Source organism: Diadema antillarum, unplaced genomic scaffold (genome assembly GCF_040938485.1).
Source record: "Diadema antillarum isolate AM-2024a unplaced genomic scaffold, OU_Dant_1.0 scf00000066, whole genome shotgun sequence".
Taxonomy (NCBI): domain Eukaryota; kingdom Metazoa; phylum Echinodermata; class Echinoidea; order Diadematoida; family Diadematidae; genus Diadema; species Diadema antillarum.
The window spans coordinates 3,535,054-3,557,187 of record NW_027270955.1 but is presented as its reverse complement, the minus strand read 5'-3'; the positions used below and the strand labels follow the sequence as shown (position 1 = coordinate 3,557,187).

General features: G+C 39.7%; 1 protein-coding gene across 1 annotated transcript; it reads right to left on the bottom strand.

Moving 5' to 3' along the window:
• Positions 1-8,544: 8,544 nt before the first annotated feature.
• LOC139716527 (uncharacterized) lies at positions 8,545-21,251 on the bottom strand. Its single transcript, XM_071628067.1, has 11 exons — positions 20,892-21,251; positions 19,449-19,612; positions 17,869-17,941; positions 17,372-17,554; positions 15,946-16,251; positions 14,369-14,678; positions 13,504-13,599; positions 12,246-12,448; positions 11,166-11,263; positions 10,318-10,553; positions 8,545-8,795 (listed from the first exon to the last, which is right to left on the bottom strand). The coding sequence occupies exons 1-11, from the start codon at positions 21,249-21,251 to the stop codon at positions 8,545-8,547; spliced, it is 2,280 nt and encodes a 759-aa protein (XP_071484168.1).
• Positions 21,252-22,134: the final 883 nt, after the last annotated feature.

Here is a 22,134-nt window from a genome sequence, read left to right as displayed (position 1 = left end):
TGCCTTATCTCATTTTCACCTCCCCCTTTCCCTCTTCCCCCTCCTCTCCCTCAAAATTTTGTTTAAATTTATTTTATTCATCCTATGCCTCATCTTTTGATTCCTTCACTTGTTTCTCTTTGTGGTTTACTCATTCTACTAATATGACAGTTTAATACGTACAGCACATCTTTCAAGGTCTTATTGACAATTTTTTTTTTTTCCTGTCTGGTCTTTCGATATTTTCACTGTGTGTTCAATTGATGTGTTTTTCACCTGTCAATGACTAATATTCTCTGATCTGTTTTTTTTTCTCTCTGTCCTCTCCCAAGCTTGAAATTTTATCCTGTTACCTTTAACTCCATTCTGGTATTCAGTATTCTATTGACAAGATTTCCTCGAGAATGTTTCGTTTCTCACCACGTAGCATTCTTTGACGAACCAGCATTAAACATGTTGTGGTTTGAATGATGTGAATGGAAAGTAAGAATAAAGCAATGTTTACCTTTTCACAAGAAGCAATAGATTAGTTCCAAAGGTTTTTTCCCAGTATTGTGAGCTCAAGCTATGCAATATGCTTTGTCAAGTACGCAAGTAATTGATTCATATCGAATGTATTTGATACTTTCATAACACCTTATGAGGAGGTAGTTTAATGCTAAATATTTTTTTAAAATCCATTTCTTGATTCTATGTGTGTGAAAGGATGATGAATACATGTATCTAATGTGGGGAGAGCATCGACAAGACACACCTAGGCTCCCATTTTTAGTAAAAGTTGCTATGATGGCAACTCTTGCAGAAATGGCAGTTGTCATGGTAACGACAAGAATTCTTCTTCCTGATTGGCTGTTGCTATGGGAAGTTGCCGTTCTCGCAGGAGTTGCTCTTGTGACGTCATGTAGGCCTATGACATGGGATGCAGATCCAACTGGGTGTTTTCCACAAAGAGTGGACAAGATTCTTGTGAATGACCACTCAGAACTGCTCAGTGGTCAAGAGTCAGTGATAAGATTAACTGTGAGATTACTGTTGAGACCATGAACTCCCATCTCTTCTGTTTAGTCAATGTTGACATATAAGGACACATCGTCAGCCGAAAACCTTGTCCACCTTTGAGACAACCTTTTGAGTTGCCCGGTAGTGTCATGCGGATTTTTATGCAGCGGTGATGTATTAAGCAAGACTTAAACTCTAACTGAGTTTTATGCCCCTTTGTGATGTGAAATGCAAAGGGTCATTCTCAATGAACTTGCTGCTATCTGACCTTGAAATGGTAGGGGAACCCCCATAGAGGCATGTCGCAAGCAGCCTACCACGTCTCTACGAGTTGCCAGGGTTATTGTTTTTTTTTTCTCTTAGATTATTGGTGCTGTTCCTTTTTCTTTGTAATCATGACGAAGATTATGATTGAGATTAATTACTGTAATGGTGACGATGATTATGATTGTAATTCTGATAACATAGATGGTGATGATGATGATGATAATGGGAGTTCATCTATTAGACAGATTTTAGGTCATTCATTCCATTGGACGAGACAACTCGGAGCTCAGATGGCTTTGCCAAGAGGGGTCAGTGACATATGTAGCCAGCAGACTGTGAATCGGTCATTCATCCTGTTCTGTAAGGCCAGTATAAAATGACAAGGGAGCCCTCGTGTGAGGCATTTGCGCACAACTGCATGCAATGCAAGTTTTTACTATCTGGGGGGAATGTTATGTCTTCCATCTGACCCCTCCCCAACCCCCCACCCCACCCTAAATACACACACCTACACACAAAAACCACATTTGAACCTCATTATAAAGAGGAATAGATATAACAAAACCCTCCTAGAACAGTGGTTTTGCTGGTCCCAACACTCTCTGTATGTATATGTATATTTATATTTTGTTTATATTGTAAGTACCAAGACTATAGTGAAAAGGCTGATATAACAAGATATTGTCATTGTTTGGTCCTCGTTTTACCAAGACTCCCCTGTATGCTTTTAATGCATACCAAAGAAGATTTGGAGATAACAATTAAAAGGGTACTTCAAAGGGATGGAAGTTAAAGCCCCCGGAATATCACTCTTATGTTCAGAAGCAATAGGTGGCAGGTCCGTTCTGAGCCACAGCACAGTGATAACCCTTGCCCCTCATGGACCAAATAGTTGTTAAAAAAAAAGCGATGCTCTGAGAGCACTACATGGAATCTGTAGAACTCCTCTGTTTTGAGAGGTTTTTCCAGAGTTTCGTTTAGCATCGTTGAAAATAAATGCATTTGTCTCAGGTTTTGTACTGCTACTGCCAATGGCTAATTTTAGAAAGTAGGATAAATCAAATTAATATTTTACGTCTCTGCAAAGTGTATAATCAGCAGGGGATATCTCTTCTTTCCTTGACTGCACCCATCACAAATAAGATGAGTATTGTTGCTTTTAAAGTGTTCCAGGAAGGTGCTTGCAACACAAGCTTCACATGAAATGCAGTTTTCAGTGAGAGGTCCTCATTTCAGTTGTCAGAATAGGAGTGGCCTTGGGGTGAATCTGCACACAGAGTTGGAACTGTGACTAAAGCATTTTTCTTGGTTGCACTGTGCATTTTTATTCGAGGTTATTGTTGGGCCTATGCAGCAGTGGTCAGAAGGTTTCCAAGTTGGTTTGCGTGCAGATTACTTTTTTTCCCCTCTATTTCTTTGTGCATGGTACTTGCACCAACAGTTAGAGCAAGAATGCAATAAGTGATTTGTAGACCATGACCGACCTATGTGGCTTCAAGTCGACTTGTCACTACAAGCAACCACTAGTCGATACCCCTCAATTTGTATGCTTATGTCAGATTTTCACCATTGGCGGTAGTAGTGGTCAAAGTTTTGGCGATCGTAAAACTGGTGAAGGTGCTTGCAAGTTTGAGAATTTCGTCTCTGACTCGGATTAGAAGTTTGATATATCAGTATGTTGCAACACTCAGCAATCCATCACAACCATCTGCAATGGTTTTAATATACTGTGTATTCAAATTTAATACTAGACAGAAAAATAAATCTGGGTGTTTGGAGGAGTTTCGTAACATTTTTTGACTGTGATGGTTTTCCAAATCCGTGAAGCCAGATGTAGTCTCCGTGAACATATCCCTGACGAAAAATGTAGACTGATCTTTTAGTCTAATTTTATGCATACTTACACCTGTATGTGACATAAGATTTTTTTCTCAGACAAATGGAAAGCTTAGCAAAGGTTTGCAACGGCTGAAAAAACAAAACAAAACAAAAAGAAGAAGAAGAATGCATTCCACGTTTTTGACATGCATCAAGTACATGTTGATGGAGTAGCTCATTAGTTGGTCCTTAAGGGAAAATGTGCATAAATTTGAATACATTAGTAACCTTGCCTACAGAGAACTTCCAATGCATGCAGTGAGATTTTAAACAGTCACGCATGTCGAATTTCAGCATTATCATAAAAAAAATGGCATTTTTTCAAGCCAGCCGTGTTGAAATGCATATTGGCGTTGTATTTGTGTCATGAAATACATATGACCTTCCAATACACTCTTGAGATGTGAAAAAATACTGTATGTGCCATATGATATTGCGAGGCTTTTATGTTTGCCAATTTCACTAAGTCAGGTGCTACTGAACTACTAGAAAATCTAACAACACATGAAAATATCAACTCTGATCCCGATGTGAATGTGACGTGCACACATACATTTCTCTAGTCATTACTACGCTCCCGGATCGCGAATTTAACCTCTCGCGAAATTGTTGGGTAGTCCTGATTCGCAAAAACTTAAGACTCGCTAAATGTACAGTGTAGGGAGTATTGTATGTAAATCACATTCGATGTAATATACTGATATTGTGTCGTAATTGTTGGAAAGAATGGAAAGTTACTCTCTGCTGGGAATGTACCTGGACTTTTCTACCGGCGCCCGCTGAAAGCTGTTTATTTTTCATGATGCATTGTTGATGCGTTGTACATGCCAGGCACAGTATCATTAAAATTGATTTCTTGTTGTTTTTTTTTGTACAAAAAGTTACTTTGGGTGTGTCAATTCTTGTCTTGTGGTCGTGCTGATAACATGTGACATGCTTTTGTTGAAAGGAGAGAATAAAGGGAAAGAGAACAAAAAAAAAACAAAAACAATGAATGATTGGACGGTTGAAGAATGTGAGAGATGCAGGGAATGGTATGTGATCAGCTTGTGATTGAAAAATGTCGTGCCCCTATTCCTCTCTAATATGTACAATTAATTCTGCAAAAGTCAAATTGGATTACTTGTACGCTGAATAGAAACAGTAGTTTCACTTGTGACCCTGTCAAGGTAAAATGTAGATGAAAATATGAGGGATGGTCATAAAGTATATTATGTCTACTCCAACATTGCCCAGGTGCAAACGTAGAAGCTTGCGACGAGTCCTAGTTGACTTGAGTATTGCAGAATTGATTTTACCTATAGTGTATAATGTACATGTACATGTATCTACCTTCCTTAATTCCAATCTACTGCATATGCTGTACAGTTGTATCTATATTCATACACATGTGCACATAAAAATAACATACAAAGCACTTGTAATAGTGCTTAAAGGGATGGTATAGTTTTGATTTGGGTTGGGATTCAGATTTTTGAGAGATGATTAAACACCACATATGGAGTTTTAAAGAGCATACAATTCTGAGAGAAATTCAAAGTTTATTTGATAAAAATCACTTTTGAAATGGCCGAGATATCCAAAACAAAGTACATGTAAAACAAAATGATCCTGATTAATGGGTCCGTCCCATCGTTTATACGGACCTCTGTTTTTTTTTTTTTTTATATCTCAGCCATTTCAAAACCAATTTTCATCAAATAAACTAAAACTATTCTGTATATACGGTAATAGCCCTTTAAAGCATAGACACACAAACCAATTACCAAATTATCTGTAAATCTGCTTCAGTACCTACATGCACATCATATGTACAAAATTGTACGTACAAATACTGTACGCACAAAACCCATGCATACACACACACAGACTAATGCTAAGTAATTGTATATCTATATATGTGACCCTGCACCTCAAAACAAACAAAAAGTCGCCAAGCATGAATTTTTAGTTAAGACCATATTCTAAAAGAGCAGACTTTAAGCTTTAAAATGATGTATACCTCAAATCAAATGGACTCTCCTAACCTATCTAAATATTGGAAAGAAAGCACAAACTCTGGAAAAATGTGAACTGAGAAAAGAGGCTCTGAAGTACAGTGTCTATTCAAACGCTTAATCTTTACCAAACCGTGCTGGCTGTGCGGTGAATGGGACAAAAAACAGGAAATAAACCACCAGAGTAGCAACAATGAAGAGAATATGAGATTAAACTTAAATTAAGCATGCCTTATTAACACATTCTGTCCATAATTACTGCCAAATTTCAAAGCAGTAGCATTATCCTTTCAAAAGTTATTAGAGTTGAAAGTGAAGAGTGTGGACAAGGTTTTTCAGAAATGAAAAAGGGATTCTAAAGACACACCTAATCACACTATTCTACCAAAAATGTTCGAGATAAACTGCTAAAAAACACACTTTCCTGCCTGTTTTATGATACCAAATTTTAGCATAATGTAAAAGAAGACCCGCTCTTTCAGAAAATATGAAAAAGTCAAGTTCGGCTAGGTTGACCCATTTCACTTATTTTCAGTCCTCACGCAAAATCAGTGTGTGCGACTTTATGTTCGTTTTGAGGTGCACTGTCACATATACCTACTTCCATATAAGAGTGTACCTACATGTACACGCATATGCATGCATATAGACAAAAATATGAATACACACGCACACGCACACACACATACACAAACCTGTGGAGAATGCCCGACTGATGTGTGTTATTTGTGAACTGTTACAGCCAGAATTACATCTTGGTGTCCACCCCTAACTCTTTGTGTGGCACATTTGCATGCCCACCTCAAGGTGGTGGCTTGCCAGCTTCACATACATTGTACTGTAAAAGTGGATATTTTCGCGTTACCAATTTTTCGCGCCTGGCCGAGTAAGAAGAGTTTCGCTTGTTTTTCATTCCGCGGAATCAAGACATCACGCACAGGAACATATGGCTAGCTGAAATATTTGCGTGCTTTTATTTTCGCGATAGTTCCTTGTTGCGCGAAATGCGCGAAAATTTCAACACCGCGAAAATTTCCACTTTTACAGTACATTGCATTTTGCTCAAACACATGCACTGCTGTGCACTAAGCAATCAGAAAATTGCAAATTGCTTATGGTGTGTGGTGAATGAAAAGCAGTGTTCCATAGGGATTTTTTGAGTGCATAAATCTGATTTTCCATCAGATTGCGTCTTCAAAGAGTCATACCTACTGCACTTACTCATACAATGTATGTTTACTGTGATTATGAAATCACAAAAATGTTGGTCATGTAAAAAAAAAAAAATGAAAAAAATAGCCAATGCCGAATCGTGAAATCTTAAATCACACCAATTAAAGCTTGGAATTTTCTCTACAACTTTGCTGTTTTACATTTCTGGCATAAGCACTACTACAAAAAAATTTACACGGCTTTAAAAACAAGAGGTTTACAAAACGCACTTATGCTGTAAACAGTCTCGGAATGATGTGGCACATTGGAAACACCAAGAATTAAACCTGCTGAACCTAAAACCATGGTAGTGCAATGGTGGGTATTACAGTGAAGAGTTTGGTTGCAGAATGGGCCAAGTGCCATTTTCAGTTTTTGTTTTGTGTGTGAGTGTAAAGATCGTCATCAGATGGAGCAAAATAAAACCTTTCAAGCGATACATTGTACCTCGCTTTAATATTACAAAACAAGTATTTTTGAAGTTTGATAAAAATAAAGCACATACATGTACTTCTTATTTTCTCTGTATTTCAGCAGCCTCAATGACAAATATCTCAAATTAACAGATGATGTTGATTCATTCTCCAAGTGCATCCTGTTCATCTCAATAGATTCTGTACACGCAAGACAGAATAAAGATTCCATGCAAATTTCGCCATTGCAATGAAGTCAAGTACTGACTGTGATTTATTTACAGGCTTTTTTGACAAGGCTGAGGTACATTTCCACATGTATGCACAAGCTGAAGAGGGAAATCTGTGCAGATGGTCAAAACAAGCTATTGCTTGGCATGGACAGAACTACCCATTTGGCTTGAAAAAGATCATTATGATATGATAAAGATCTTGCATACAATTCCAAAAAAGAAAAAAAAAGAAGAAAAAAAGAAAACAAAAAAGATGTTGGATTGATATGAATGAATTTTAAGAAACTTGAAGAAAAATTTATGTTAGCACTTGAACAAAAAAATTGTGTTTGTGACTGATGTTTCTGAACTTTCAAATGTTCAAAGTATGGGTTGAGAGTGTTTCCTGACCAAGACTGGACATACATGACTTGAGAAGCAAGTTCGCAAGACATCAGCTTGAGGTTGATTTGTTCTGATTTTCCTACAGACATACTGTAAAAGTGGATATTTTTGCGCGACTAATTTTTTGCACTCGGCCAGTGAAGAGTTTCAGGTTTTTAATTCTGTGAAATCAAGACATCAACTACTGCAACATATGGCAAGCAAAAATATTTGTGTGCTTTTATTTTTGCACTAGTTTCTGGTTGTGCAAAATGCGCGAAAGTTTCAACACAGTGAAAATTTCCACTTTTACAGTAGCCTGATGAGCATGAGATATGCCTCTGGACAGGTTTCAAAACAAGATCTTTTGCTTGTACATGGGAAATCCTTAGGTTCTTGGAGTACCTTGAAGATGAGATGACTCACCCTCCAGAATTGTAACTGCTGAGGTAGAAGTGTGAAGTTTATTAACTCCTCAATGAACTTGACTTCCTACTGTGATGAACTTGACTTGTCAGTCTTTGTGAGGCATCTTGTTATAAGCCACAAAAGACACTGAACTGAATGCAAATCATCCTTCTGCTTAACTCTCATATTATGTGACCATGCATCGCTGCTGACAACAAAAAGTCGCACCAACTGATTTTATGTGAGGACTCAATAAAGGTGAAATGGGTCAACCCAGTCAGTTTTTTCCATATTTTATAAAAGAGCTAATTTTAAAGCTGAGAGTCTGCTCTATTTCAACCTGACCTTATATAAAAATCCGTCCAGCGACTTTTTGCTGGTTTTGTGATGTAGGGTTGCATACATTCTTGTCCTGGCCTGAGAGGTACGTAGGTCATGAGTAATTGATTTTTTGTTTTTTTGTGGGGGGGGGGGGGGGGGGGGAATTTTGAGAGAAGATTGCAGAAGGATGGTGTGCTCGCAACAAACTCCAATGGCTTCCAAATGCAAAGCAAAATTTGCTTTTAAAAGCAGAGAGTGCAGAGACCTCCTCATACACCGAATCAATTATGAATATCTGTGCTAGAAACAAACAAGTACATGAGCGCTGCTCATTTAAAGAGGTATTAAACTGCACATAGATGACAAATCGTCATCCGATAAAAATGTCACAAAATGCAAAACAGTTCCGTCTATGGGAGGAAGTAACATATCTTTACAGATGCAAGTGTCTCTGCGGGGTATCACCAGATGACGTTAGCTCATCGGTCCCTTGGCAACCAATGATGTCATTGACGTCGGGGTCAGGATCGGCGCTGCCGTGAGCAGCGATCGCAGATTGTGGCTGTCGGAGTGGACGGGCGCCGTCGACGGAATGCTGCTGGTGGCAGCAGTGGCTACAACGGATGACGATGCCGCTGCTGTGGTAGTTGTGGAGGTAGTGGGTGAGGAGGAGGAGGATGCAGGGTTCTCTGTGGCAGGCGTGGTGGCAGCACTCTGCTTCTCGTCTGTGGGAGACAACAACGATGAGTGATCATAAGAACACTGCTGCTGGAGATTTCAAATCCGCCCAAAACCAAAAAATTATTATATGGCCTTTGTGATGATGCTCACATATACAAGAATAGCATAGATACAAGTTGATTTGAAAATAGATAAGGCGAAGGAAAAATATACAAGCCAGGAAATGCTTAAAGTATGGTACTGTTTCAGTTGAGATGGGACTTCGGGTTTCCAACTTTTTTTAATGATGATTTTTTTTTTTTAGATAATGAGAAACTTCTTATGAAATATAAAAGAGCATTTAATTCTAAGAGGAAGTCAAAGTTTATTTGATGAAATAATGGCTAAGATATCCAAAACAAAGCAATCGTAACAAAAGGTGGGACACATCTTTTATTAGGATCACTTTGTTTTTTACTTTTTCAGATATCTCAGTCATTTTAACACTGATTTTCATCAAGTTAACTTTGAATTTCTCTTAGAGTTGTATGCTCTTTAACATTCTCATAAAGTGGTTTCCATGTACAGTGGAAACTCGATATAACGCGATGGTCGGGACCGAGTCATTTTCCTCGTTATAGCCGATATCTCGTTATATCAGTAGGCATAAAAGAGGGCATAACATAAAGACATTAATTCGCACATGTGGGACTACCCATCATATTTCAATCAATACTGTGATAACTTGATATTGTGTGTGAGGGAATTACTCACCTTTATGGGTAAGAAGATGTTTTTCACCAAGGAAATCCAATATCAAGAATGTGTTTCTTATTAATTGTAGATGTTTGAATTTGTGAATTTATATAGCTTGCGATTATATCAAGATCGTCTGTGGATTGGTATGTGGTTATCGTATGAGTGTGTGTTGTGTGGAAAGCTTGAATATGGTCTGCACAATGCTGTGTGTGTATGTGACACATTCTGTATGCATTATGACTGCGTGTGTGTGAAGATGGTGAATTCCCTACGTAGAAGGCCAATCACAGCATCAGATTGCCTCACACCTGCTAAACGTCATGATGATGTCATGTATACATATGGCCGTCCCACCACATTTTCTGCATGTATCAGTGTGCGCGCACACACGCACTTACACGTACAACATGCAGTGCTAGCTGGAGTGCACTGAAGAAAATGATTATGTGTATACAAGACAGTTTTTGGCGCATCAAGCTTTACAATCTCGGAAGATGATAGCGCAGGCGAAGTAAAGCTTTACCGAAGGCATTTTGCTTTACCTCGCTATAGCAGGTTTGATTGACTATGTTTTTCTTTGTTTGGAAGTCACAAAATTTATCTCGTTACAGCAGTTATTTCGTTATAGCCGATCTCGCTATAAGAGTAGCATTTTACATAGACTTGTGTGGAAGGAAATTTGGGACCGGGAAAATTTCCTTGTTATAACCGATATCTCGTTATAGCAGTGTTCGTTATACCGAGTTTCCCCTGTATCTGGCAAAACGTTAAAACCTGAATCCTCACCTCAACCAATACTATACCATCCCGTTATTAAAACCCACTCACCCATTCTCTTTTTGTAAGCCTTGGTCAGTGCCTGGAAGCACACCGTGGGGTCACTCTCGTACCAGTGCGCAATCTTCTCCCGCTCCTCCGGCTTGCACTCCTCGAAGCGCAGCCAGCGGTAGGAGGCGCAGCGGCTGGCCCCCGCCAACCCCTGGATCAGGTTCTGGATGGTCGGGTGCGAGAAGCCGAAGAACTCCATGGCGCGGTCCCGCGACTCGTTCACGATGTCTTCCCCGCTGGAGAATGAGATGGAAGAGAAACAACAGGAACAACAAAAATATCCATCAGTTACAGGAAAAAAAGGCATAAACTGCTGTACAACCAGACACATTTCGTGGCATGAAGCTTTTGTGAATTGGAGGTGACGGGCCTTAACAGCAAGAAACTTTTGCGAATTGTCACTGGTATTCAATGTATCATGTAGATAATAGATAGATAGGTAGATTTCTTTATTTGGCATGCATTAAAATGCATTTCCAAGAGATTGGAAGATCAGCTTAGAAAGCTTTTACTGTTGTACCATAAAGGAAAAGGGATTGCTGTATCTGCGTATAATGAAAAATAATAGACAGAGAGAGGGGGGAAGGGAGGGAGCAGGAGCAACAAGGAATGAGAAAGAGGAAAATAGTGGGAGAAAGCAATGGAGGTGGAACCGACGTGGCTTCAAAAAGATATTGGAAGATCTCAGAAAGGTACAAACGACTACTGTATCAACAGGGAAAAAAGGGTTTCTGCTACTTGGCAAAGAAAAAGGAGAGAAAGAAAAACAGGGGAGGGGGAGAGAAAAAGAAAGGGAGAGAGTGAGTCTTACAAGAAAGTGGAGGAAAGAAAGCAGCTGTCACACTCACAATGCTTTGTTGACGGCCTGCAGCAGTTTCTTGTGACATCTGGACGCAGAATTTGCCGAGAAGGTGACCGGAGGATCGCTGTCGTCTGTTATTTCAAACTGAGTAGGCAAAGATATGGCACCAGAAATCATTGCTTGATGTAGTCATTATTCTGTAAATATTCCTTATGTCCTAGGAAAATTGCCTGAGACGAAAAAAGTGGACATTGTCAATGTTGGAAATATGATGTATCATTAGAGGACTTTAGGCAGCACATTACTTCTTGTTAATAGACCCAAGTAGCGACAAAAAGGAACTGAAAATAAAAATTATACAAAGAACTGAAGATACAGGGAAATCATTACCCCTTATAACAAGATCACTTACAGAAGGATAACACTTTGACTGAGGTGAATTCTGCAGTTCCAATTCTTCACTAATGTGCTTAGCTGGTCATTTTTTTTGTACGTTTAAAACAAGGTACCGTTATAACAAAGTAAAAATCAGTGGGCCCGGCAACCTTGTTATAAAGGGGTTTCCCTGTAAAACTGACTCTTAAAATTAGCAGCACACATGAACGGATTAAAGATCCTGTTTCTCTTTCAAATCAGCATATCTTGAACTTTATTGCACAGTTTCTATGAATTTAACCAGTGTCTTCTAACATTTCTCTGATGAGTACTGTGTAAGTTATTTTCATGAGGGTCTAATTTTCACAAATTTCGCAAATGTAACAACACGCGGAAATCTCTTGAACTGATAGGCATTAGTGTACTTACGACAGCCTTGGTGTCAAAGTTGAGAAAAGAACGGCTCATGAAAATGTCTAACTTCCACATTTGCGAAAATATAGTAACACGAAAATAGCAGCTTATACAGTAAGCAGTAATACTAAGAGTGGCCTGTGAAATGAGGACAAGACGTGCATTTTTGCAGTGAACTTATACAAGGACCTAAGGACCAGTTCATCTTCATATACATGTGGATTGAGTGAAAGCAGCAAGATCTGCAGAACACATCAGTGAAAGTTTGAGGAAAATTGGACAATCCAGTCAAGCTGTCCTTTGATATATTTATCAAAGAAAGCCCAGAACAGCTCACCAGGGCTTCACCATCTGTGTTGAGAATCTTGCAGGTGTAGACGCAGCGCTTGCGGGGATCCGTCCTGCCGCCGTAGACCCGCGTGCTGTGGAAGCCGGCTGGGTAGATGTAGCGGTCCGAGTGGAAAGTGGACTTCTCTGGTAGCACCTCCCCCAGGCTGTGCACCGTCAGGCTCCCTAGCACAATGGGGAAGATTGGCTGACCTGGGGGGGGGGGGGGGGTGAAGATGGGTGTGGCGTATTGATTTTGATTTTGTTTCAATTTGGATTTTGTTCATTCATTTCCGTACAAATGAAATTCTCTAAAAAAAGATGCATAATTAACCACAAAACAAGGCAAACAACAGCTACTGCGAATAGGTGAAAGTTTCCTCAAATTGATATGTGGATTCCGCATTGCAGAAAGATTAATGAAGCAATCCATAGGAATTCTAAGAAAAGCAGTTCATCTATTCAAAAGCTTTGAATCTTTTAATTCCACATGCCACCCTCTCCTCCTGATAATCCTTAGATTATATGTGATATCAAATGCAAAATAATGTAAATAAAGTCACCAAAAGAGTCCGCAGGTCTTCTTTTTCCTATTACCTGTTTTTTAACACACATTTGGAGAAAATAATTAAGTAATTAAACTAATCAACTAAATTTCTTCTACGTCTTCTAAAATGGCGTTTATGCTCAACTTTTCGGGGCTGGAAACAGCATTTTGAGAGCAAAACACAGTTGCATCCCGACTCATCTTGACATAAACAGTGTTTCAAAACATTGATTCAAAATGCAAGAATTTGTGCATTAAAAATCAGCATGTTGCTCTAATCATGTTTACAGGGGACGCATAAATACACAACACCTATAATGATGTTTAAATGTGACATTATCTCTATCCCTTTCCATTTCACATGAAGTAGAAACGTATGCTGAACAGTTCATTACAATAGGGGTTTAGACTATTTCAACAATGCGCAGTGCATGTCTGTGGTATCAACTCTTTCTTGAGCTTGAAAAAATGGACAATAAACAGTACCCCCATGAATGGCATTTGGAATTAGCGTGATTTGAAAACACTAATTCTGCCTTTGAAAACTCAGCATAAATGCGTCCAAAAAAAAAAAGAGCCAGGTCAAATCTATTTCAAAGTCTTTAGAGAAAAGAATCTTTGTGAAAGTTTCCCTTGAAAGGCAAGCTTGAACACTGAAATGATTACCCCTAAGAATAAAATGTCCCAATTAGGAGAAGCAAGTTTAGAATGAGACACCAACCTGCAGCATCCAGTGGAATGGGAAGAATGTGTCTCTTGAGGCTGCTGCTGGGTTTCTTCTTCTTCACCACATTCATTTCCTGCTTCTTCTCAGCCTCTGTGGGGATTTTTTATAAAACAAATACTGCATCATCAGAGGTCAGCTTTCATCATTTCTACATTAACAAGCAACACAAACTTTATGTAGTGTCGACTACACCAGTATCAAGGAGCAATCATTAAAAGAAATATATCAAAAAAAAAATACTAATAACAATTTCAAACAAAAACCTTTTGAAGCGTGAATGGCAATTTCTTGCTCATTGAAAGCACAACAAACAAGCAAAACAACATCAAACATATGAGGAAGACATTCCATTATTCCACCTCCACTATTCAAACAAATAAAAACAAACACATTCAAATTGTGTAGAAAGGAATTGAGATAGCTTTGTTGATACAAAGAACTCATTACATAATACTTTCCAGTATTAAATCCAAATCAGATTTCAACATGATAAGCTGATGAATCAACAGTCAAACTGTGAAATTGTAAACGATACCTGAACATCTATGAGACAGGTCATTGGAAGAGGCATGAGCAATGTATTTGTAAAAAAGTCTGTAAAAGTGGGAAAATGTGGACTATATTACAATGCTACATACTTGTAAGTTTGGACATCACTTTATATACTTACAATCTACAATTTGTGGGGAGATTTTGTATTTTCATTGCACCAGCCAACTGTTACAACTGTGACTGAAATAGACCCACATTTACAGGGAAAAAGACATATCATGATATGAATAGTATGTACAAACGTACTTCAGTGCTTCACAATTTGACTTGGTATCATTCATGGTCTTAAGTGCCCCTTTGAACTCACCTTTAGCAGCCTTCTTGTTTTTCTTGTGCTTGTGTCGATTCTTGTCCTTCTTCCTCTCTTTTTCTTTTTCCTTCTCTTTCTCCTTCTCCTTCTTGGCCGCCTTCTCGTTCTTCTCCTTCGTCTTCTTCTCCGCCTCCTTCTCCTTCAGCGCCGCCTCCTTCCTGGCGGTCTGCCGGTCACTCTCCACGATGGACTGACCGGTCAAGGCCTGGTAGTGGAGGAGGCGCAGGAGGAGGAACCGTCGCTCTGCCCTGGCTCTCGGGAGCTTTGCCTCGGTTCTGGCAACCTCGTCGCACAGCGCTGCATTTTCCTGGATGTCGGAAAAATGAGTCGTGTCTGGTCAAAGCACTGATGTTTGGTCAAAGTATTATTGGCAAAAAGAGTACTCCAAAGATGTGACGGCAAGAAAAGAAAACAGTTATGGTCAGGATGACCACAAATAATGCGTGTTTTACTCCATGGCAAAAAGGTGCAAGTAACAAATGAGCTAGTTCTCAAGAATAAGCAAAGTACACATCTTTCCAAAACAGTGACATTACTGCAATGTTACAATGTTTTGATATTGACCTCATTCGGCAGAAAAGGTGTTACTACTTACAGATTGACATTCAAGAAGGATAATTATGTTTAGTCTTCTCTCAAAATATGAATTACTCAGGAGTGGCTGGCTGGTCACTTCCTCTTTTTTGACAAAGTAGAGCGTCGATGTAATGCAAGTTCTCAATTCTCACTATACACAAACAACCTTTGAGACAGAGTTAAAATAATTGTTGAGTGAACTCATATTCATACATATAATATATAAAACCTTTTACATTGATGGACTAACACAATGAATAAAATGGTTCTTGAAAAGGTTCATGATGACTCCATAACACTTAATGCTTATTCCATATGTTTCATTACATTCTTATCTTTGTGAATTTTGCCAGTCATCTGATACTAGTAAAGAACGGCTGCTCCTTCAGCAGAAATGCAATGATTCTTTTATCAAAGGTGGGAGATCACAATCGGCTCTCTTTGAAAAAAAAAAATGTAACTTACTTCTCGCTCTGTCACTGCACATGGTTCTCAATTACGGATTTAACTAGCCATAAAATTCTCTGCAAGTTCCAGTTCACGAAACTAATTCACCAAATGTATGACATATACATATGATAAATACATTAAGCCAGTTCTCAGTTACAATTTGAGCACAAGCAGAAAAAAAAGTGATTGCCGAAATAGACGTATGAAAAACTAGAGAGATTTTCATGAAAACTATGGTATCATATTCATGTATGAACCAAGGTGCATATTGGTATGTGCAGATGGATGGGTATTCTTTTCAACCAAATCAACAAAAGCTATCGTGCAGCACTTACAATACATGTTCATTACTGCTCTGTACTTGGCTTTCTTTTTTCAATTGCTCTCGTAATTTGAATAATCTCTAATTAATACATGTTTCAAAGGGTTTGTGTTTCTTAAGGGCATAGCAGACCAAACTGTGAACCAGCTCATTTCACCCTGTGGAAACAGTACATAAGAATGCATCAGGATGTTGTCTGGTATAAGGACAAAGGGTGATGACTTACAAAGACTAGGGCCTTGATGAGTCTCCGCAGGTTCTGACTCTTCCTCCTGAACTTTTCCCGCTTGGCAAGGAGCATCGCTGCTGCGCTGCCAGGGGCCGGTTTCGATGATGCAGACTTCGACGAAGATGCCGACGATGAAGCGCTCTTGGCTGCTGAGGCGGCCTTGGCAGTGGCTGATGACTTTGTGGTAGTGGATGTCTTGGCTGTTGTAGTTGCTGCTGCAGTTGTCTTGGTGGCGGATGCGGTGGCAGAGGAGGAGGAGGACTTCTTGCTTGACTTCTTTGCTGCCTTCCGCTCTTCGGGGGTCTGGAAGAGCCAAAATGAATCACACAAACACACGCTGAACTTGAAAAGCATTAAGAGAGCGCAGACCTCCGCCAAGCCAGCACCTCCTTTCCACCCATACCAGTACATGCTAGCAATTTCCCAATATTGAAGCCTTTTGTATCAGCTTCCAGCTGCACGGCGCCTTGCCTGAGTAGAGCACATGCTTTGTTGCGAGTATGTAGACCTTCAGTATGCGCAGCTTAAACTCCGAAGTTCACTTGTACACGTATATGCCAAAAAATACAAATATTTTTCAAGAACCTTTCAAAAATCCTTTCAAATTCCTGGATCACTGCCTAAATTTCAACATTTTTTCCTTGTGTCATTATCAACTTTTCCTGCATGTTTCATTCAAATCTGTTTACAACTTTTTGAGTTAAACAGACAAACCTACGCCGACGATCACTTAAACTCCTTCCTTGGTGGATGTAATAATGGGAAACCAGAACAGCCTTACAAAGATATGAAGCAAGTCCCATTCATACAGGGTGGGAAAAAAAATGAAATGAAATGGCAAAAAAGCCTATTACAATAAATCACAAAACATGCACAGATTGCCTCTTTCATGAAATTCCAGTAATGCACTAGTAGCATTTTCCATGGGGAGAAGAAAATGTTATGACTGACTATCTGCAAATTCATTTATATGCAACTGTATAGATTTGGCATCATGTACCACGTACCCAATACATGGACACTAAAGACAACTAACTTTGTGACTACAGTTGACTCCCTTCATAGTGAAGTCCTTGGGACTGGCAGTTTTCTTTCTTTACATTGAAATTTCATTCTAAAAGAAGAAATATAGTACATAAAGATTCTCACAAAAAGTTATTAGAGGACATTAAGTTTGACTTTGTTCAATCAGGAATTTCAATATAACCGAATTTGTTATCAAGAAAGCGTACTATACAGAGTTTGCAACATCTTTAAGGGTCAAAATGACCAGGTTAGAATGGCAACTCTTGCTGGAATGACAAGTTCCCATAGCAACAGCCAATCAAGAAGCTGCATTCTTGTCGTTACCATGACAATCCAGCAAGAGTTGCTATCATATCAACTTTTTATGAAATGGGGCCCAGATGCCATGGTCACTCACCATCAGGCTGAAGACGTCCAGCTGGGGGTCCAGCCGCTTGAAGCGCTTGCTGCCCTTCTGAATGTCCCTGTGCATCAGGGTCTCCAGGCTGGAGCGGGCGTTGGGTCCAACCAGGCCCTGGGCCACTATTCGCTGCTTGATGTCCTTCAGGGCCAGTGGCTCCTGGGCCTCTCCGAGCACAATCTGGACCAGAACAGATAATGGAAGGGCAGGGCTTGACAGCAGTGGCCTTGGGCCATTAAAAACTGTGAGATTCCAACTCATATCAAAATGTAGAATGATATCAGACATAATTTTTAAAAATTCAATTTCACAGGACAAGACATGCTGTCTTCATGTTGCAGTTAAGTGTTGACGTGACACTTCTCTTCTTATACTAGGGTGAAGATTCAAGTTTATTAAAAGTGGGTGATACGTTCAAAGCTTAATCAGTATTTGCCTGACACAGCATGAAACAGTATACACACACGTGTGTGTGTGTGTGTCTTTATACTAACCTCAGCAGCATCCAACCAGGACATCTTGTCTATTGGGGGTCCCCTCACTCCATTACCCTGGACGTCAAATGCACTAAAAGTTGAAAAAATATAAAAACAAAACAAACAAGGAAAAGTAGAAATTACGCGGTGCGTAATATATGTCCCCGCCGGAAGTAGCATTTAGTAGCAAAATGCACAATATAGGTAAAAAGATCAAGGTCAAAGGTCAAAGGAGTCAAAGGTCAAAATTCTATGTAGAAGTTTTGAAGCCCTCACCTAGTGCCATGACATAAAGCAAACGGAATCGAAATCGGGTTAGAAATGGCGAAGGAGTAGCATTTTGTAGCCAATGTACAATATAGGTAAAAAATTAAGGTCAAAGGTCAAAGAAGTCAAAGGTCAAAATTCTGTGTAGAAGTTTTGAAGCCCTCACCTAGTGCCATCACATAAAGCAAACGGAATCGAAATCGGGTTAGAAATGGCGAAGGAGTAGCATTTGGTAGCAAAATGTACAATACAGGTCAAAAATCAAGGTCAGAGGTCAAAGAAGTCCAAGGTCAAAATTCTGTGTAGAAGTTTTGAAGCCCTCACCTAGTGCCATCACTTAAAGCAAACGGAATTGAAATCGGGTTACAAATGGCGAAGGAGTAGCATTTTGTAGCAAAATGTATATACAAAAATCAAGGTCAAAGGTCAAAGAAGTCAAAGGTCAAAATTCTGTGTAGAAGTTTTGAAGCCCTCACCTAGTGCCATCATATAAAGCAAACAGAATCAAAATCGGGTTAGAAATGGCGAAGGAGTAGCATTTTGAAGCAAAGTGTACAATATAGGTCAAAGGTCAAGGTCAAAGGTCACAACTGAAATTCTGTATGGAAGGTTCAAAGCTCCCATGTAGTGCTATCATATGAAGCAAACAGAATCAAAATCGGGTTAGAAATGGCGAAGGAGTAGCATTTTGAACATTTTGATCACACACGGACGCACGGACGGACGGACAGACGGACAGACGGACACACACACGTACGGAGCCCGTTTCATAGTCCCCTGCTCGAACTCGTTCGGCAGGGACGATTAAGAAATCAATCTACCACAAACACAAGCACGAAGATGACACAGAAGATTACACTAATATTTTCCTCTGGTGTTCTCTTAGGGCCACTAAAATAGATGAATCTGAAATTATGGTGGCCCGAAAAAAAGTGTAGTGGCCTGAGTTGTGGCCCAAAATAAAAGGAAATATAAACTGCCATTTTGAATTTTACCTGCCTAATCAGACAAAAAAAAAAAACCTTTGGAAATTTGGTGGCCCCAGGCCATCGAGCCACAACTAATGTCGGCTTTTAGTAGGCCTACTACAAAATGCTGAACCAGCTGACATAATTACAAGAAAAAGAGACAATTTTGTAGGACTGCTAGCATTGAAACAACAAAATTAGGAAGGTTCTACTAAAAAAAAAGAAAAGAGCTAGACTCAAAGTTGCATCCATTCCCTCCAGACTACAAGGTAATAGCTGAAGGATTCAAATCTGATTGATGTGCCCAATGAAATCCTGTCAAATTGTGTTACTTCAGTATAATTAGTCCCTAAACAAACTCACCTTGGAAAGAAGACCTGAGAAGGGTGCATGGCCGTGTGTTGTGGGAAGGGGAACCCCGGGGAGTGCTGGAGTCTCGCCTGGAGAAGGTTTGTGGGGGACTCCAGTGCCGTCATGGCCGGTGGGTAGGCAAAGCCACCAAACGGAGAGTGGCCCATGGGGGACAGCTGGGTGTTAAATGAGAAAGGGCTTTACGTTATGATAGACCACAAGGTATATGAATTATTCATGACAAACAGATACATCATGTAAAGAGAGGTCCACTGGCCACATAGAGGTCCACATAGAATATAGGCATGTTGAATGGAAGTAATCTTGATATTGTGCATAAATGGACAATATTGTTACAGCTAAGTGCAACAACGTATATGTGAAGTGTCTTCGAGATACTTGGCACACTAGTTTTGAGGGCTCTAGAACTCAAGATGGTATCTGCTCTGGTTTCGTCTTTACCGGTATGGTACCTTATATTATTTATGAACATATTTGACCACAACAAATTAGCCCCAATCAAAGGACAAACCTTTTGCGAAACTTGTCTGAAGTATGTTTGCAGAACATATAAATCTACGGATCCTCGGTGTATTTGACTCACTGGTGGGGGGCTAAATTCTTCTTATTATGAGCATGAGAATGTTTCTTCACAATCCTTAAAATACAATTTTATAAAGATGTTGCGCAAAAATATATTTGTAGCACATTGCCGTGATTTAAAAACAGAAAAATCTGTCTGTCCGGTGGAGTCTTTTATCATTTTTTTTTTTTTATTGGCTCTCCTCCATGGACATATAGGAGGGGATCTGTGAAGCCAGACGCAGTCTCCATGGAACAGAATTCCCGACGACCAGATACAGACCGATCTTTCGGTCAATGCTGTGATCGTATGCTATCTCCTTGAGGAGAACCCTGAATCTATTTGACGAAAAATTGTATAACTACTGATGAAAGCAAAAATTGAGACGTAAAATTCAAACAGCAGACACAACAATCCACAACAAACTGGATGGTTGTCTGGCAAACAGTATTTGCTACGCATTACTTGTTGCCTTGCAGCATTTTTCATTTCCAAATTCCAAAAAAGGACAGCTCCGCACTAGAGACTAGAGAGAGTAGCTAGCTACCACTGCTCTGTGGGCATCTCTTGAATGTGGGACAAGGTATCAATGACTTAAAATCCTGGGAATGTGATGATTATCATGTTAAGTTGTTGATAAAGCCTGCGTCTATAGAACCATGATCTAGAGGTTCTAACCGTTAGCCGTTAGACCTATCACTTTTCTACCAAATAGAAAAGGGAATATTTTCGGGCAACCTCCTTGTTCATGTGTTTGAAAAATTCAAAGAGGTACTAGTCCCGTGTACGATACAAAAAATGACAATAAGATTTTAGCACGGTTGAAAAAGTTGCCAAAATAGCTTGCTAACATTACAAATCATTATATTTACCAACGGCTGTCCGTCTGGAGTTCGTGGGCCCGGAGGCAAGCCGTGCAGACCGACAGGGCCAGAAGACATGGAGAGAGGCAGTCGTAAGCCCGCCGCTGGAGGGGCCGCAGCCGCGGCAGATGTGCTTGCACCGACCATATTCCCAGCAAAGCTCATGCGAGGAGTTCCGGTGGCACTCATCATCGGCGACATGCTGTATGCACTGACGAGGTTCGTGGCGGCAGATGAACTCGCATTCCGAGCAGATTGCGGCGGCTGTTGGTCCATGGAATGACCAAGGAATGTGACCCCAACTTGACTGAAATCGTGGTTCGTCGTGATAACAGGATTTTCGCCATGACTTGTTGTTGGGTGTTGCATTTTAGAGATTAATTCCGAGTTAGCTTTGACTCAGTGAGGTACACACTCACAAAAAGAAGGCCCTACATACTGAGTACTTAGTTTACCAATAGAGGGCAGCAGATTTTTTTTCTTTTTCTGTTCCAAACAATGCTTCTATCATCCATCCCGATTTTTATAGCAAATATATTGATTTGTAATGTTAGCAAGTTATTCTGGCAACTTTTTAACCGTACTGAAGTCTTATTATTTTTTTTCTATCATACTAACCTCTTTCAAACAAGGAGGTTGCTCTAAAAATAACACAAACAGTTGAAATATACCCTGGCCCTTACTAATCAATAGAAACGTGATGCAGACTTAAGTTCAAGTCAAAACTTAAATTAATCACTGTTAGTGTGATAATCATTGACATATTCTATGCTTTGCCTTTGAAGTTGTTGATACTTATCCCACATTCAAGAGATGCCTAACGGCATTAGCTAGCTAGAGAAGAGTGCAGCAGTGGCATGCAGCTACTCTCTGTCTGTGAATTGCTGCAAAGCTCCTACATTTTTACATGTCTACTCCATACTTGCCAACATTTTGAAATCCTGATTTTGCGAGGGAGCGGTGCGCTTAGTCTTTATTCAAGGCAGCGAAGGGAATATCCAAAGGTTATGATCATGTCCAAAGCACTTAGTGTTTATACAAGACGGCGAAGGGAATATCCAAAGCTTATGATGCATTTAGTACATGCATATCCCTTTATCTAAAAACGACAACGACAACAAAAGCAATTCCTAGTGAATTTTACCGTATTTTTCAATCATTATCATTTTCCGGTGAAAACGTTACGGTGAAAACACTAATACCACGCCAATGTCGCTTAATTTCCATCCAACAATGAGAGATAATGCAAAAA